Source organism: Phalacrocorax aristotelis, chromosome 10, assembly GCF_949628215.1.
Source record: "Phalacrocorax aristotelis chromosome 10, bGulAri2.1, whole genome shotgun sequence".
NCBI classification, from domain to species: domain Eukaryota; kingdom Metazoa; phylum Chordata; class Aves; order Suliformes; family Phalacrocoracidae; genus Phalacrocorax; species Phalacrocorax aristotelis.
Genome location: NC_134285.1, coordinates 3,836,649 through 3,853,799, shown reverse-complemented (window position 1 = coordinate 3,853,799; position 17,151 = coordinate 3,836,649). Strand labels below are relative to the sequence as shown.

The following is a 17,151-nucleotide window of genomic DNA, read 5'->3' as shown; positions in this document are numbered from 1 at the left end:
GCTGCAGAAGGGCAGTTCGTGGGGGCTGAGAGAACGGGGAAGGGGTCCTCTAGGGATGGCTCCAACACCAGCCCTGGCACCTGGGTCCATGGCCAGGGACCATCGCTGGGACCCCAAAAGTGCCTGGGTTTCCTGTGAGCTTGAGTGGATCAAGCTGTGGCTGTTCCTGCTCTCGTCTTCTTGAGTGTGGATGGAGGATGCTGATGTCCATGTCCAAGCCCCCTGAGAAATGCATTCAGTGCCTGCAGGACCCACTCAAGGGAGGCCCCAGTGTGAAGCAGTCTGTGGTGGGAGGTTTGGGAGTTAACAGAAGGCGAGAGGATGAAAGCGGAGTTGGGAGAGCTGGATACAGCCAGCAACCTCCTAATGAACGAGCAGCTTTGATGACCTGGCCCAGGTGCTTCCTTCCTGGAAACAACACAGCCCCTATTGTCTTCTGCGGGGCAAGCTGCAAAGCTGGAATTGCTCTTACACTGAGCAACAAGAGCAGGTTCAAGTGGCTCTGTCCTTTATGCTTTTCCCCCAACTCCTCCATCTCTTGAGACCTAGCAAAGGCATTTGTGTAGAAGATATGTGCAAGAGCAGCGACGGAAATCAGCTGGATTTTAAATTGCATTTATCTAGTTTCTGGGAGGCAGCAGAGTGTTCCAGGCGCTTGCAGCATCTGGAGTTTCTCCTTCATGACTTCTGGAAACCTGGGCTCTGTACCACGGCCTCCAGCCTGGCTGCAGGCTCTCAGTGAAAGAAAAATCATGATCTGCTGTAAAACGTTAATGCAGAAATCAAACCCACCTCTAACGGCACTTAGCAGTGAAGATGTCAGAGCTGGTAGTGAAATGACACAGCTAATTGCCGAGCGCACGATTACCCTCACGTGGGCCCTTCGGGCTCTGGCTGGCATTCCCACCCTCCGTGTTGTGTGGTGGCCTCGGACCTGCCTTCCCTCTGCGTCCCACCATGCCGTAAATGTCTGACAGAACACAGCACTCCAGCAACGGCACCCAATACCGCAGCAGCGAGTGACAGATGGTAGCACTGGTATTTACTACGGGCAGTTGCACCAGTTGCTTTTTCCGTGTTTCCTTTTGTTTTCTTTTTTTCCCCCCTTTTGTTTTCTTTTTTTCCCCCCCTTTTGTTTTCTTTTTTTCCCCCCCTTTTGTTTTCTTTTTTTCCCCCCCTTTTGTTTTCTTTTTTTCCCCCCCTTTTGTTTTCTTTTTTTTTTTCTTTCTGGTAGAGCAGTTGAAAAGAATGCAGTGGGAGCTCTGCTCAGCTAAGAAGGGGCTGCAGCCGTGGGTGCCTGATCCCAGCTCTCTGCAAGCCAGGGCAGTGCTGGGCTGGGTCCCTGGGTGACCGTGCCCATCCACAGAGACATGAACGACCAACCCACGCAAGGAACCACCAAAACCACAATGTTTTTGCCCCACTGTTGCTTGGTGCTGGGGAAGGGGTGTGAAACGAGCTACCTGCGGCACGGCCCCGTACCTGCCAGCTGCGTTGCGTGGCTGTGGGGATGGGGTTGGTTTTAATTCTTTCCAACCCTGCTGTGGGCCACCGGCTGAGGTCAGCGAGGACCACCAGCGGGCTGTGTGGGCTACGGATTGGGTAACACTGGGCAATAGCACCTTTTTTCCCCTTGCATAAAGGAATCCCTAGCAGAAGTGGCATCCCATAGGCTGGCACATCCCTGTTCCCACCGAGGGTCCCATCTCTGCTGGGTGGCATGGGAAATCCTGGCCTCACTAGTGGGCTTCGGTGCTGCAGAACCCTCGGTGACAGCTCGGAGAGGAGGATGAGGATGTGAATCGAACAAGGCAACAAAGCTGCTCCAAAAATCAAAGCGCCTTCCCCCGTTTTTTCCCCGGCAGAGATCCTGTATTCATTGATTGTTGACATGACATATGTGGGTTGGAGAAAGGCAGCGGCGGCTTCTGGCAGAGGAGGAAGGGGCTGGGGAGGCCGGGGGGGGGCTCTGCAAGCCGAGATGCTGATTACCGGGGGCAGCAAATAGCTTGCAGCTGCCTCCGCTCAACATGCTCTTTGTGACGCTTGCAGCCACTCTTTGGACGCAGCTATTTTTAATTTCCCCAAGCGCGCGCACAAAGCAAAGGGGGTGGGCGATGCCGCCGACGTCCCCCCTTCCTGCCCCCCGCTCCCATCCCCTTCCCGGCCAGCCCTGCGCTTCCTGGCTTCCTCCTGGCCTCCAGGGAATCGGGGGAGCTGCACCCCCCTGGTTTTTTTTTTTTTTTTTTGGGTCTGCCTTGGGAGCTGGCCTTGGCTTCCCTCCACCCCGCGCCAGTGTGTGCGGGGAGCTGGGAAAATACAGAAATAAATAAATACGCAATTAGGCAGGCGTCCAGCCATGGGTGGGGGGGGCGGTGCTGCAAAAGGAGGCTCTGGCCAAATTTTGGAATGCCTGAGAAAGTGGCTGGAGCTGTGGGTGAGCGCGGGGTTGTGGGCTTCCCACTGCCACTCTCCTCCCGGCGGAGAAGGGGTGGCTCCAGCCCCCGAGGAGGAGGGAGGAGGGTGGCAGCTCCCAGCCTTGCCCTTGGGGTGGTTTCCCCTCATTGGTATCTTGGACAATGGACAAGGCGTGTTTGTGCTGGAGGTGTGATGAGAGCGGGGGGGGGGGTCTCAGCTAGCCCTCAGCAGGCTCTTGCCACAGCTCAAGAGCAGACTTTCCGCCTGTGTTTTTGGGGCCAAAAGCCGAGGTATGCACTCTGTTCAAGCAGCAACACAGCTTGGGGTTAATAAATTACTTATTTGCAGTCCTTGTTTCTCTGCTACGGGAAGCATTAGTGAATATTATACTTCTGGTTTATCCCAGACATGCATTATTCATCAGGTTTGGAGTCTGTAAAAGGGACATTGTCAGGTTAAAACTTGTGTGGAGACAAGCTGAGGTCTTCAGTGAGGTTTTGTAAACGGCTTTTCGCAGGGTTACTGAAAGCAGGGGTTTTGCAGAAGTCTTCCACGTTTTGTCTGCGCTGTTTTGAGGCATTTCTGGTGAAAAATGAGAATTCCCAGGCAACTTTTATTATTGGTCTTGTTCATAGAGTTACCATGGGCTGCGAGATGTATGAGGTAGAAAAAAAAATGCCAGCAAAATACTGCTTGTCCCTCATGCAGGACCAGGTAACAGTGTGCGAATGTGCGTTTGCTAATAGGTATTTCATAAGACCTTTTTATTTTGCCCTGTTGCTTCAAGGCTGCGGAAGAGACTTCCCTGCAGTCACTGAAGTCTGACTGCAAGCAGGCAACAAGGTAAAACAGCCAGACTTGCTGAAAGTTAAAATTACTGTAGGTAAATCACATGTGCAGCAACATAACGTTACCCTTCACCTCTTTCCCGCAGGATCCAGGTGCTGGTTCGCCTGTGCATATTAACACAGCTTGCACCTTGGCACCTGCCGCGGGCAGCACCGCTCCTCTGTGACCTCTCCTGCTTTTAAGGTAGAGCAAGTCCCTGGGGCAGAGGTGCTGCGTTGGGGCTTGGACTGCTCCGGGGGCCAGGGAGAGCTGGGGAAGGCTTCCACCTACGAGGGAGGCGTTTTTTCCCCATGTTTTCCTGGCACGCACCCCAGGGGCACGCCACGTCTCCCCTCGCTGTGGGGCTGCGAGGATGTGATCCAGGGGTCCCCACTCTTGCACGTTACGTGCCATGGGTGCTGTGGCTCCAGGTGCCAGAGCTGTGGCTCTCCGTGATTTTCTGGCCAAACAGTGCCCTGGGGACCCGCAGCAAGGCCGTGGGCTGCTCTCTTGCTGCAGCCCACAGTTGTCACCGCTTTCCTCTCGGTCCCCATACGGTGTTGCTTGTAGTGTTTCCTTCGCCATGGGTGACAGGGTCCCTGGGGAGAGGAGGCGGAGGGGGCAGGACACGTCCAGCAGCACCCTGAACTTGCACGGGATTTCTGCCCGCTGTGATGCTGCGGCTGGGGAGAAAGGGTGGGTTTTTGGAGCGCGCCCAGCCCTGGCCCTTTCCTCCCCGTTTCATCAGCCCTGCTGCAACCGCATCAATAAAGTCACAGCAGATCACCGGGGCGCTGGGGAGCCACTGGGATATAATTAGGGTTTTGGTTCACTTTTCTGGCTGCTTTCCCATTTGGGGAGGGACAGCGAGGATTATGGACGGAGCAGATGTGTGGAGGAAGGGGATGTTTGGCTTGCATGGGCAGTTAATGCCATGCACAGGCTGATGATGGGGGGTGAAGTCTGTTGTCCCAGGCACAGGGGGGGTGGGGAAACCAACTTGAGGTCATCCCCCTTGGGTGCACCAGCCCCGCATTGCCCTCTCTGCTGGGGCTGAACAGCTGCTCCCGAAGGACCTTCGGGAGAGGGGAGCGCTCCCAGGAGCCGCTCACGGCCATGAACTCGCTCCTCTCCATGGACTCCTCTGCAAGTGCAGGAGCCAGATGGGAGCAGCAGGTTTAGGGAGAAAATGCTGCTCCCCCAGGACGCGGGGATGGCTCCGGCAGCCTGGTGTGTTATTCCCAGCCTTTGTCCCTGGCCGTGGCAGGCACTCAAAGTGCTTTTCCCCCTAGGTGCCACTTGCTGTCTGCATCGGTGCCTCCATGGCACCTTGCATGCGGCAGCAAAGCCCAGCTCAAGCTGCTGCTGGGTGGTCTCCTTGCCCTGCAACAGCTGTGTGTGCCTGTTGGGAGCTTTTCTCCTTGAAACTGCCTTTCCAAAAGCCTCCCATTTTGTGCCATTTGGTAGGATGGCCGACGGTCAGAGGTTGGAAAACACCTTCTGGCCGCTGTCTCGGCTTTTGGGAAGGTCTGCAGAGTCCGAGATTGTCTGGAAGCTGTTGGGAGCAACACAGAGCAGAGCAGGCATGGGGTTTTCTATACGGGTGAGGTGTGGGGTGCAGGATGCGGCCGCTGCTTGTTGGCCAACCCAACCTCTTCTGCTTGGGCTGGCCCTTATGCCTCCAGATGCAGACCCCCCGAGCACCTTGGGAGCCTGGCTGCATGGTATTCCCAGCCCGGCAGGAAGCTCTGCAAAGCTCATAAGAGCAGTTCTGGGGAGTAATGAGATTTCCAGACTAATTTGTCTGGATTCAAGAACTTCCACTGAAGCATCTGCTCACATGGGAGTTGCCTGAGCCTCCGGTGGATCTGGTGCTGCCCGTCCCCGGGGTTGTCCTCACCTCCTTTGCAGTCGTTGAGTGTTGGTGCAAGATGCTGTATTGACAGTTCTCAGGGGTGAAGGTGAGGGCTTGGAGGAAACCCTAGAACAGCAGCAGCACCATAGTCTATGGCTCCCACAGGAGATATGGAGAAGGGGACATAACCAGCGTCTGCTTTGTAGCAGCTGGACCAGGGCCCGCTGTTTCCCTGCAGAAGGGAGAGCAGATGGGTGCGGGGTGACCTGTGCATGCGTGGGGAGGTGGGAAGAGTGTTGACCACAAATAAATTGCCTTTACCTGCTGTAAAGCAAAATCTGCCGAGCAAGTTTTCAGTACAGCTGAGGCCAAAAGGGATCCAAACCATGGAGAAACAGCAGCTGTGGCCCTGCAGTAACGCATTGGGTCAGCTGGTTGGATGGAGTGGGTCTAACCCTATGGCTTGTGAGAGTGTTCAGCAGAGCTTTGCTGGGAGGCTTCTGCTGATTTCTGTTGCGAGGTGGTGCTTTCTTTTATTTTTGTGTTTTAGTGAAAATATGAAAATTTTTCATTCATATGGAGCTGGAAGTTTTTTCTCTTTCTTCGACTGAGACATCAGGAAATGTCTTGCCATTTTATTTACTCTTGTTGTGGGAAGCACTTGCCATTTTTCACCTTGCTCTGTGTGCAGTTCATTGTGCTTCCTGAGCTGGCATAACGCAGGGCCTTAAGTTATCCAGAACTCAAGACGTCGGCTGTTGGAGGTGACTTTGCCCTGCTGTGACGGTGCTGATGGCTCAGTCTATTGCCGTGTGTTTGCTCTGATTCCTCTGCTTGGGTGCGTTTGCAGGAGAGGTTGTGGCATGGCTGGAGACCAGAAGACCCGTCCCTCCTTCCCCTCTAGGCTGGAGGGGAGATGGATTCACTTAGGGAGGTTCAGGGCTTTGATTGATTTAATTTGCTGCTTTCCTTGCATAGCTCTTACCTTAGTCATGTCCATCCTTGATGGTTCAGAGAAGACAGAAGCAGCAGCTCCCCTACATAGCCCCTTCTCTCCTCCCAGTTTTCTGGTCTGAATCTTCCTGAGTTGCTCCACACAGTCTGATTTTGGGTGCCACATGCAGTGGGATGGCCTTGTTTGTACGTCTCAGCCAGTGCCCAGTTTCCGTGCCCTCTGCAGCACAGTCCATGCTGCCAGGGTGGTGGCCCCTCAGGTGGCCCTTGGCCATGGTGGGAGTTGCCCCTAGGTCAGACCTTGGGAGTCATTCCAGCAGCACATGGTGCTGTAAATAACAAAGCCCCCATCAGCTGCAGTTATTTTCCCACATTGTCCTGGGTTCATTTCCTAAGGTTTTTCCCAAGATGTGAAGCCCTTTTGACTTAAATGTCTTTTGCACCTTTTTGTGGCTGCTGTAAGGATCCTGAGCAAGGGCATTGCCCCTCTCACCATTTTTTCTACCCAACTCTAGGCTCAAAAGTGAAAGGAATCTGGAGAAATCAGTGCAGCAGCCTCAGCCCTGGTGTGACTGGTTAGCGGAGCCAGCCTGGGCCTTTGGGCAAACCCTGCCCTGGTTTGGCCTTGGGTCTCCAGCACAGCTGATACCCAGGTGGATGCTTGTGTTGTTTCCCTCACCCCCATGAAGCAGAAATCCAGGTCCAGCTGTGGCTGAACAGGCCTTGGGTGGCTGGCCGACATGGGTGGAGGCCATCCTGCCTCGATCCAAGCTTTCCACCTCCTGAGCTGTCTTCAAAATTGACATCGCCGTGTCTAAGACCATGTCTGTACATGGGTGACCATATGAGTCCTGCTATGGGGATGTGGTTTCTGATGTTTTGGTGAAGCCTTTTGCTCCTGGGGAGGGACGTGTGGGCCAGCATGCACAGAGGTGGTGGTGAGCTCCTGCACATGTGTGCCTGGCAGCGCGCAGTGCAGGGACCACCTGGGACTTGTTTCCTACACTGAGGGGGTGGAGAATAAAGTTGACAAGGCCAATTTGGAACAGTGCGTTTAAAATTCAAATATTAAGATGCAAATGAAGCCCTCCTTTCCTTCCCACCCCCAAGCGACTGTGTTTCCCTCTCCAGGCAACTCGCCTGCCGTGGTCCCTGCACCAAGGTCCGGTCCCTTGCCGTGTATACTGTCCCAGTGCGTGGTCTCGCCAGGCTTTTGCCATTGGGCTGATTACCATGACAACTGGCTTGAACGCTGCAGATATTTGCTTCCCCTTTGGCTGGGTAGCTGTTGTGCCTGTGCGTCGGGGAGCGGGGAAGATGCCATGCTGACAGCTGCAAGCAGATGGGGTCAGATCCATTATTATGTATTCCTCCTACCCCCTTCCTCGGAGGGGAGGAGGACATTTTGCTTTTAAATGCATTTAAATCCCAGAGAGCAAGAGGGAAGAATAACTCATGGGTTTGCAGGGCTGCAAGATGGTGCCTTCAGCATGACGGGGCTGGCAAGTGCCTGTGCAGTACTGGGCTTTTGCTTTGGCCCCCAAAGAGCTGGGATATGGGCTAAGTGGCTGCTCCAAGCTCTTTGCGCAATGCTGAGCTTTTGCTTTGGTTCCCAAAGAGCCGGGATGGTGGCTTGGAGAGGCTCCTCAACCCCTACCCTGGTGGGACCTTGCTCTCGTTCTGTCGTGGTGCCGGTGTTCTCTGCATCTTCTGTCCCTCTTCCCCTCCAGCAGCGTTGGATGTCGAGCATGCGGGTGCAAGCCCCCCAAAAGGGTTCCCTGGATTTGGGGATCCTGCTGAGGACCCAGAGGGTCAGCTCGCAGCACCGAGGGAGGTTACACCCACTTGGTGACCACCACCGGCTTTGTTGACCCTCCCTGCCCAGCACGGGTGGTTGTGTCAGGACAGGATACGACCATCCCCGTCGTGCACGGACCCCTCGGAGGCCATTCAGCAGGAAAGAGGTTAACAGGAAGGAGGCAGGCTAGGCGCTGGCTGCCAGCTCCCGACCCCGCTTTGGGGTGGGGAGCAGCTGGGAGCTGCAAGAGCGGTGCGAAAATCGCCATATAAGGCCAAGACAAGCCAGCTCCAGCCTCCCGCACAGCCCCGGCCGGGCTCGCTCCGCTCCAGCGCACGCTCCCCGGATGGGCTCCCGTGGGGACGGGGCTGCGGAGGGGATGCGTGGCCCCAAACTTGCTGCCTAGGCACCCCCCGGGATGGGCGCCTCGCTGAGGTGGCGCTGGGTGGGAGAGGAGCCTGAGGGTGCTCGCGGCCGCTTCGCAGGCAGCTCGAGGCCTCGCTCAGTGTTTAGACTCGCTGTCTGTGGATGTAAACACCGACTAGGCTTAAAAGCGGCCCCTGGCTGAACTCTCCTGCCCAGCCCCTGTGCTTCACCCCCTCCCCAAACTGCTCCCAGGGAAGAAAATTCCTTCCCCCTGGCGAAAGTGGAGCTGCTGTTGTTTTATCTCCTGGTAGAGGCTCGGGAGGGCTCTGCAGGGGCCTGGCGTGCGGGGACGAGCGTGCATGGGGCTTGCTAACCCATCCTTCAAGCCCACCTTCCTGAGATGGTCCCTTGGGGTGGGTGACCTGGGGTGGTGGGGGGCTCCTCCGGCTGTCGGTGCGCCCATGATGCACAAGCAGGGGCCAACGGTGGGGAAATGTGTGATGGGGCTGGGGGAAGGGCTACAGCGTTTCACCATCCGGGAGGGTGTTTCTGCATTGCTGGCTGCACACCGGGGCAGGTGTCCTGTCCCCTCCTCGTGCCGGCGCAGGGCGGCTGCTGGCAGCACCGCGAGCCAGGTTTGCTGCCGGTGCAGAGCCATGCCGGCACACGCCAAGGCCGCATCTGCAGAGCACTGCTTGTGCCTCCCTCTGTGAAAGGGGGCGATGGCTTCTGGCTGGTTGGAGAGTCCAGGCAGCAGTGAGATTTGGGGGCATCTTCTCCTGTTCCTTGCACAGGGGCACAAGGTGTGATGCAGAGGGACACGTGTCGCTTGATACCTCCGTGGCATTCCCTTGCCCGTGGTAAAAACCTGCTTTTCTATTGCCTGGTGCATGGCCTGTAGCAAGCCAGAGGTTTCTCAGAGACTTTGCTGAGCATTAGCTGCTGATACAGGAAGGCTGCAGATGGGAAAGGTGAGCTCAGGTGGCCAAGAAAAGATACCTGCCTCCTGCTGGGGTGGCACAGGGAAAGCAGAGAGCTGCTGTGGGGACAGCAGGGATGGGGGAGCATTCCTGCTTGCAGGGAGGTGGGGGATGGAGGAGCACAACCTTCTGCTCCCCTTTGATGGGTGACTGCTCCAGTCCATCCTTTTGCATAGACCGCAGAGGTTGTTCTCAAGAGCCTTTGTCTCATTTAATAAATCCAGGATGCTCAGCCTGTTATACGATCTATAAGTGTAATAAAATCTGCCCGCCGCAGAGCACTGGTCGCGTTGCAGCTGTATCGATAGCCTTGTGCCTAGTGGCAGGAAGCCTAAAATGCTCATTAAAGCCCTGCTGCTGTGCCGGTCCCGCTCGCCCAGTGCCTGGGCAGCTCGGGGCACATGGTGGCCGCCCCACCGGCACCGGCAGGCTGAGCGCCCCAGCAGCAGCACCCCACCGAGCCTGCCAGCGGAGCCAGCTCTGCTGCGTGCGTGGTGCATCCCCTGCTGGGGTTTAGGGAGGCCGTGCATAGCCTTGCACACTGCAAAAGGGAGTTCCCTGTGACTTCTCAAGGAGTTGGTGCTTTCTTGCTGATGGCCTTTAGGTGGGAATGGTGGAGGTGGTGCTGGTGCGGGCTCCCTGTGCCGCAGGGGTGCTGGGAGCTGCCTGTCCAGGCTGCGCTGCTGCCCTCGCCTAAGGCATGGTTGTCTCCATGTTGCTCTGATGCGCCCATGGTGACGGGGCAGTTGAGTCTTATTCCCTCCCATTGCACAGCCCAGCCAAGACCCTGTCTCAAGCACCGTGATCAGCTGAGATCAGGCACCAGGGATGAGTGAAGCTTTTAGCAAACACGGCAGCTGCCTTTGCAGAGCACTCAAGAGTGCTGCAAATGAGCAGCGTGCTCGTCCGCAGCCACCCTCATGAATATTTTAGCTCAGAGAATTAACATTTGTCAAGAAGCATTTATGAAGGCAGTGTGGATGTCTCTTCCGCAGGCACCGCAGGCTCGCTGCTGCTCTGGGGTGGTGCTGGGAGCCAGGGCAGAGCCAGCCAGAGCCCGAGCCCTCCCCGAGCAGCGTTGCAGCAGAGCTGTGATCTCCCCACCGGGACGGCCGGGCCCCGGTGCCAAGGCAACCAGCCTGCCATGCGAGATAGACAAATGGTTGTGTTTTTGTTGGTTTTTTTTTTTCTTCCCCTCCTGGTTCTTGGCAGAAAGTAAAATGTCCCTTTTGTTTGGTTTCCTCCTCCCCCTGCCCCATCGCCGTTCTTTAAAGGTTGTGTTCCAGATTTCATCAACCCACGTTGTGTAATAGCCCTGGAGAACAGCGTGGGCATTGGCCGTGTCCCACCAAGGCCGTGGCAGAGCCACTTCTCGGGAGCTTGACCGTGGGGTTACCTGCTCAGAAAACACCTTGTGTACAGCTGCTGAGCGAAGCCTCGTTGTATTTTGGGTCGAGCTCCTACCATGCACACACGTTAGAAATGATGGGGAAGGTGCTTGGAGAAAATTTGGAAATTTTTGAATCTAAATAATCCTGTATTTCTACCTCAGCCCCACAAAAATATATGGAAATGAGGGACTCTTGCAGATAAACCCCATTGACTTACAGTATCAGCCCCTGCGCCTGGGCGTTCATCACCCAAAGAGCGTCCAGCACTGTGCATCCTCCTGCCACAGTGCCTGGGTGTCCCCAGTAATGCCCCGCTTGGGATTGCTTCCTTCCGCCTGTAAGAGGTTCCCATTCTTTCTTTCCCTCCTTTCCACTGCCAAGGTGGGGGATGCTGCAGCTGCTGGGCTCTGCATCCTACGAGCATCCATCTAAAGTTCCCTGCATCTTGTCCGGAGGCTGCTGGCGTTGTGGATATGGAGAGCACAGCGTGACCTGTGTCCTGAGCACCCAGGAAGGGAGAGGAGGAGGAGGAGGAGGAGGAGAGCGTACTATAGGCTTTGTGTAGTGTGGAGAGGGACGCTGTGAGCACGTGTGTGTGTAAATAAGGATCTGTCATACCAGAGAGAAACAGCAACGTGATTGTTTCTTGGCTCCGGTTCCTCTGCTGATACTGGCAGCGTGGAGAGCTGTAGCTGCTCATATGGTGCGGGTGCTGCCTTCCCCATGCCGGCACGCGGCGAGCAGTGGGGGGCTGCTCTGCTTGTGGGGCTGGAGGTGGCCAGTGGCACTGGGGAGAGCTGCTGGTGGTGATGGTGCCCATAATGGTGTCCTCTGCTGGTGCACCCTGCTGTGCTTCTACTCCTCCCCCCAGTTAAAAGACATACCCAGGCGTCAGATCCAGTCGCGGGGTAGCTGTGTGCTCCACCCATTGACAGCAGCATGGGATATGGCAAAGGCAGGGCCAGCGCCTGGGGACGGGGCTGTCCCGAGGTGGGGACCAGCAGAAGCCAGCAGCTGGAGGCAGAGCTGAGTCTGAGCATCCACTCTGCCCTCACCTGGATGTAAAGCCTCCCCTTGGCCCCGGGGCCCGGTGCTGGGCTCGATCTTGTATCAAAGCATCTGCTCTTCAAAGGCTCACAAAGTCCCAGCCTTGTTATTGTTTCAGCGTCTCCGCTGTATAAGACCTCCCTGCTTTTGCATTTATTTATTCCCTTCCAATTGCCAGAGCCACGCAGTCCTCACCTGACCTGGGACCAGCCCAGAGGGACCAGCCCTGCTCATCCTTCCTTGGGGATCCCCGGCCCTGAGAAACCCCCAGTGCAGAAACAGGTGCTCAGAGGCAGGGAAGGGGTCCGTGTGTCCTCATCCCCTGCTGCAGAGCCTCTCCCCTCTCCCCTGCTCCCACAACACCGCCCCGCAGCTTCGGCACCGAGGGGCTGTCCCTGTTCTCCTGGTTCCTCGGGGAGAGCAGCCGTGCGCCATTGCCAGCTCCTCCGCCGGGGGTCCCCGGCCGGTTTCGAGGTGCTCCTGGGGTGCAGTGCTGCCCGAGCTCCGTCCTTTTCCTCGGTGGCGTTTGTGTGCGTGTACGCGTGTTTCCACCTGGTAGCATTTGCATTTCACTTTGCTTCAAAGTGCCTGAGCTGCCTCCAAGGAAGGAAATAAATGGTGTAAAGGAATTTACATCCCAAGCGAGCGAGGCTGCTGGTCTGTCAGGTTTCATCTGCTGCCGAGAGGTGTGGGGGTGCAGGGGGGCTGCTGTGGCATGGAGGGTTTGTCCCTGGTCCTGGTGCAGGTGCAAGGTGGGCAGTCCCAGCTTTGCTCGCAGCACCTCTCCTGGCATCCCGGCTCGGAGGTGCAGTGGTGGATGGGGACCCACACATCGAGCTCTGCGAGATGCCAGTGTTCACCTTCACAAGGAGAGTTGTGCATCAAAACCACTTCACAGGGCCGGCCTGGCGGCGTGGGGGCCCCAAACCGGCTCCTCCGCTCTGGGCGCGCTTGGGTCAGGGCTGGGTGTGAGCAGTGGGGGAAGCCGCCCTGCACGCTGCCGTGGGGTTAAAGAGGGAGGAGAGCAGGCGGGTTTTGCAGGGAGCCATCTCATCCTCTTCTCCTGTGCCAGCTCCCTGCCAAATCCCTGCAGGGCCTCCCAGGGAGTCGATGGCTGTCTGTGGCAAGAGGGACCAAGTGGCCCAGGGTCCCCGTGAGGGGCTGGGGCTCCCTCCTGGAGCCGCCCTTATCCCCTGTTCTGGTTATGTTCCCTGGTGCAAAAATGCTCTGAGTGAGGAAGGAGGTTGGACTCAGACCTTATAGTCCTGGAAGCCTTGGCTGTGCCGAAGGCCAGGGAGACAAAAACGTTTCTAAGACTCCACTTGGAGCAGGAGAAAGTTCTTCCGTTGGGTTTTTATAGCTCCCGGAAAGCGGGGTTTTATTTTTGTTGTCTAAGACAAAAAATCCTCTTAGGAGCTGACTGCCCGTGCCGGTGGAGGGCGGGTGGCTGTGCATGCGCCGTGCCGGGTGTCTGGGCTTTGCTTTTCCTCCCTCCCTCCATCCTGTGGAGTCTGTGGATGCTGACGCCGGTTTCCACGAAGGAAAAGGAGGTTTTTGTGTCCCTGATGTGCGAGTGGCCCTGTTCGTGCGCTCATGCTGGGCATCAGTGCTGCAGCACCCATGATGGCTCCGTGCCACCCTGGCTGTTGTAGGATGCTCCCACCCAGGGACGCAGTTGCACGGAAGGCCCTTTCACTGGGGAAGGGGGCTATTTCCCACAGCCCACAGATGGGTAAACCGGAAGCCTTGCGGGGCTGATCTGAATTGCCTGGGATCGTAGGCTGAGGCCATCAAGCTCTCCCCAGTCAACCCTTCTTTGCCTGGCACAGGCTGCTTTTGGAGGGGTTTTACTGGTCAGGGAGCTTGTTTCCATAGTAAAAACCTTTAACAGCAACTGCCAAAAATCTGTCTCCCCGTTGGTCCAGCCATCTGGAGCGTGCAATGAGGCTTTGGCGGGGTGAGGAGGTGGTCGTGGACTGCTTTGGATGCTCCTTCAGTGCCTTTGGCAGCTCAGAGGGGTCCCTCTGCCTGGTCATTTATGTCCCAGGTTCATGCCAGGATGCAGGGGGGATCCCGGTGTTACCGAGCCTGGTGGGGCACAGGCAGGCTGGGGATGGGGGAGACATGGCATTGCTGTTCGGCGAGGGAGGGCTGCGGGCGCCATGCACCGGGAGCTGGTGGCCATGCTGTAATCAGATAAACTGGCGCTGCTCCAGATGGACCTGTCAGCTCTCGTCAGTGCTGACACCCCTCTGCATCCCTCTGCATCCCTTCGGGCCAGGGTGGCCACCGCCTGTCCCACTCCACTGTGTCTGCTTGGAGCAAGGCGTCCAGGAGGTGACAGTGTGGTGGCAAAACCCATCAGACAAAAAAGGTGCCTTCCATGCTGCGGTCCCTCCCTGGCAAACTCCATGTTTTGTTAATGGGAAAAACCTAGCATGCGTGTCTGTCTGTCTGTCTACAGCGCCTGAGACGCCCTGCACTGAGGGCACTGGGGCCTTTCTGCTTTGCCACTCCCTGTCCCCAGGTGCCACCCCACCACCCCAGATGCTTTGCAGCTGCAAACTCAAAGCCGGCCACTCGGTGCCTTGCCTCAGTGTCCCTGTGCTGCAGCGGGGCAACCATCCTTCCCTGGGCGTTTGGCATAGGAGAAGCGTCTCGCTGGCAGCAGTAGGCTGGGCTGGGCTGGGCTGTGCCGGCAGGAGTCATGCCCGCTGGTCTGTGTCCCCAGATGTGTGGCACAGGGCTTTGCTGCGTGCTGGCATGGCGCATGGAAGGGGCTGGGTACTCATGGGCAGAGCATCCTGGTTTGTAGGATCCTGGTGTCCACCAGGAGGTGTTTTGGGGATCAACTCTGCACTCATCTGCTCTTCTCTCCTTAAATGTTACTCCTTTCCTCCTCCCCTCGCAGCCGACAACCCTCCCACAGGGCACCATCAACATGAACCAGTGCACAGATGTGGTGGATGGGGAGAGCCGGACAGGGCAGAAATTCTCCTTGTGCATCCTGACGCCAGAGAAGGAGCACTTCATCCGGGCCGAGAACAAGGAGATCATCAGTGGGTGAGTGCAAGTCCAGGACTGAGCTGCCACGGGGCTCTTCCCTCAGCCTGGAGGAAGAGGAGGGTGGGTAGGAGTAGGTAGGCTGGGTGCTGTGGCAGTGCGTACCCAGGCTGACCCCCGGGTGATGATCACAGCCTGCTGCAGGGACAGTCCTGGGGGCTGGGTGTAGCTGCTGTCTTGCCATCAGCTCTGGTCGTCTTCGCCTTTTTGGCAAAAAGGCAGGGTTTCTTTCCCCTGCCATCACCTGGTGCTCTGCAGCTGAGTGGTGGTCTGAGCATCCCCCGAGCCCCCAGGTCTATGGTGTGAGCATGAGTGCTGATTTCAGCAGAGACCTGTGCAGCGGCAGATGATTTAAGTCCTTCCTCCATGCCTAGTGTGCATGCTCAGCTGTGCTAGGCTGGAGCCTGAGGCTTCCCAACATGCTGGATATCTTTCAGACCCAGTGCTTAAGGAAGCTCAGCCTCTGCCGGGAGCCTTGGCCAGGCCCTGGAGCTGAGATGCTCCTGAGTCACTCGTTACTTATGAAGGCCACCATTTTCAGGTCGGTTTTGTTGTCTGCTGTTGAGTGATACCCTGCTGCCCACTGCAGAGCAACACTCCCAGTGGCGTGTACCCCTGCGAGTGAGCTGAGCTACACTGGAGCGTTTGTGGGGTGTTCAGAGGGTGCATCTGCTGCTGAGATGCTCCTGGGCTGGCTGCGGCAGCTTCAGCCCCAGTAGAAAGCAGCTGTTTACTGGGTGGGGGAAGAAGCTTGGCTGCAGAGTGAACACCAGGATGGGGCTGGAGCCAGTGGGTGCTGGGGTGACACCACAGTGCTTTTAGGACAGCATCCGATCAGGCACCCAGCCCGCTGGCACAGGTCCTGTCACCACACCAGTGGCAGGTCCCATAGTCCCAGGGCTGGTGTGTCCGCCCCGAGTGCCATACGGCCTCTGGTCCTCGTTCGTCCCTGGGCAGACGTGGCCTCCTGGGGCTGCCTGCTCTGCAGTTACCCTGTCCCCATTCGGTCTCACCTTCACAGCACCCACCTCACCCCGCTCACTTCCTCCGGCACCCCCCCTCATCCCAGTGGAGCATCGCTCATAGGGGCACCTGCTGCTGGGATGCAGTCGCTCAGCAACGCTGAAGATTAGGCCACTAAAATGAGGAAATCTCGGTAGATTTCCCGACTCCAGGTGTTAGATGGTGACCTAGAAACCTCCTTGTCTATCACTCGCATGCTGGCTTGGGTTGAAGCCGGCGCTGGTGAGGGTGCGGAGCTGCGGGAGAGCCGAGCTGCCAGCATGCAGTGATGGACTGCGAGGGCGCTGCTGCTCACCTGCGAGCATTTCCCATGAGGGTTGTCCGGAGCTCGGGGCCTCCCTCGCAAAATTTGTTGACATTTGAAACTAGATCAGAAAGTTGAAGGGATGAAGCGCTCGCTCTGTCCCACTCTTCCCAAGGCATGGCATCTCCTGCTTGCCCAAGCCCTGGCAGCAGCAGAATCAGGGCTTTCTATTGAGATGATTTCCATTTCCAAGCATTTTCTTTGGTTGTGACTCCCCCCATTTTGGTAAGTACTGGTTGAAATAGGCATTTACCTACCAAGAGCTTGGGATTTTGATCAGATACATGTTTTCACAGCTTGAAACTTTCCCTGCTCTACTGAGGCACGTGAGCGTGGGTGATTCCCCTTCTGTGCACCCCTCGGGCCAGCAAACCTGTCCTCCGGTGGCACGGCCACCCCCTGGCCCCATTTGCAGTGGTGGGGTCACAGTGGTTGCGGAGCCGTGGTGCAAAGGCACAGGGGAATCGTGGCACAGGGGAGCCGGCTCCTCTCCTCCGGCCAAGGCAGGGGCAATGGCTATGCCCCAAAACACGGCCAACCCCCATGCCCTGCTCTTTTCAAGCTCTCCCCACACTCTGGTTCGCAGCTCAGCCTTTTGTTGCCGGTCCTGCCCGCCACACGGGAGGGAGAGGCATTGCAGAGCAAGGTGGGGCTGATTTATTGTTCATTGGCCTGGCACTGGATTTTGAAGCAGTGCGTTTGCTCCTGACTGCAAGCATTAATCATCCCAAAACAGCCCCGCTCTGGGTCCGAGCCAGGCGGGTTTCATTTGCAGTTGCAGCACGACAGGAAGATTTCCCCAGCTGGGGGAGAATTTGTTTTAAGTTTGTTGCGTGCTTCTGGCATTTATTGCTTAACCAAAACCCACTTGATGTGGCCATCTCAAAACGCTTTACAGCAGCAGTGTGCGAAGTGGGGGGGAGAGGAGAGGGAAGCAGGGACATCTGAAGCAGGAAAGTTTCCTGGCGGTCCACAGATCCCTGGGGAGTTCGCAGAGATGCAGGGGCAGGTCATCAGGTTACGGTGGGAGGGCACAGGAGGGTCCCCAAACAAGTGAATTGTGCAGGGGATGGACTTCTCAATGCCAAGTTCATGCTGCTCTTTCTTGGACAAAGCGCTTTTAT

At 57.0% G+C, this 17,151-nt stretch overlaps 1 protein-coding gene across 4 annotated transcripts in view; it reads left to right on the top strand.

Annotated features, from left to right (window-relative positions):
• The window catches only part of MPRIP (myosin phosphatase Rho interacting protein), an 81,917-nt gene that overhangs the window by 21,245 nt on the left and 43,521 nt on the right, over positions 1-17,151 (top strand). For all 4 annotated transcript variants that reach the window (XM_075104784.1, XM_075104786.1, XM_075104785.1 and 1 more), the window contains exon 4: positions 14,549-14,700. In XM_075104784.1, coding sequence (XP_074960885.1) covers positions 14,549-14,700 — 152 coding nt within the window. The remainder of the gene's footprint in view (positions 1-14,548; positions 14,701-17,151) is intronic.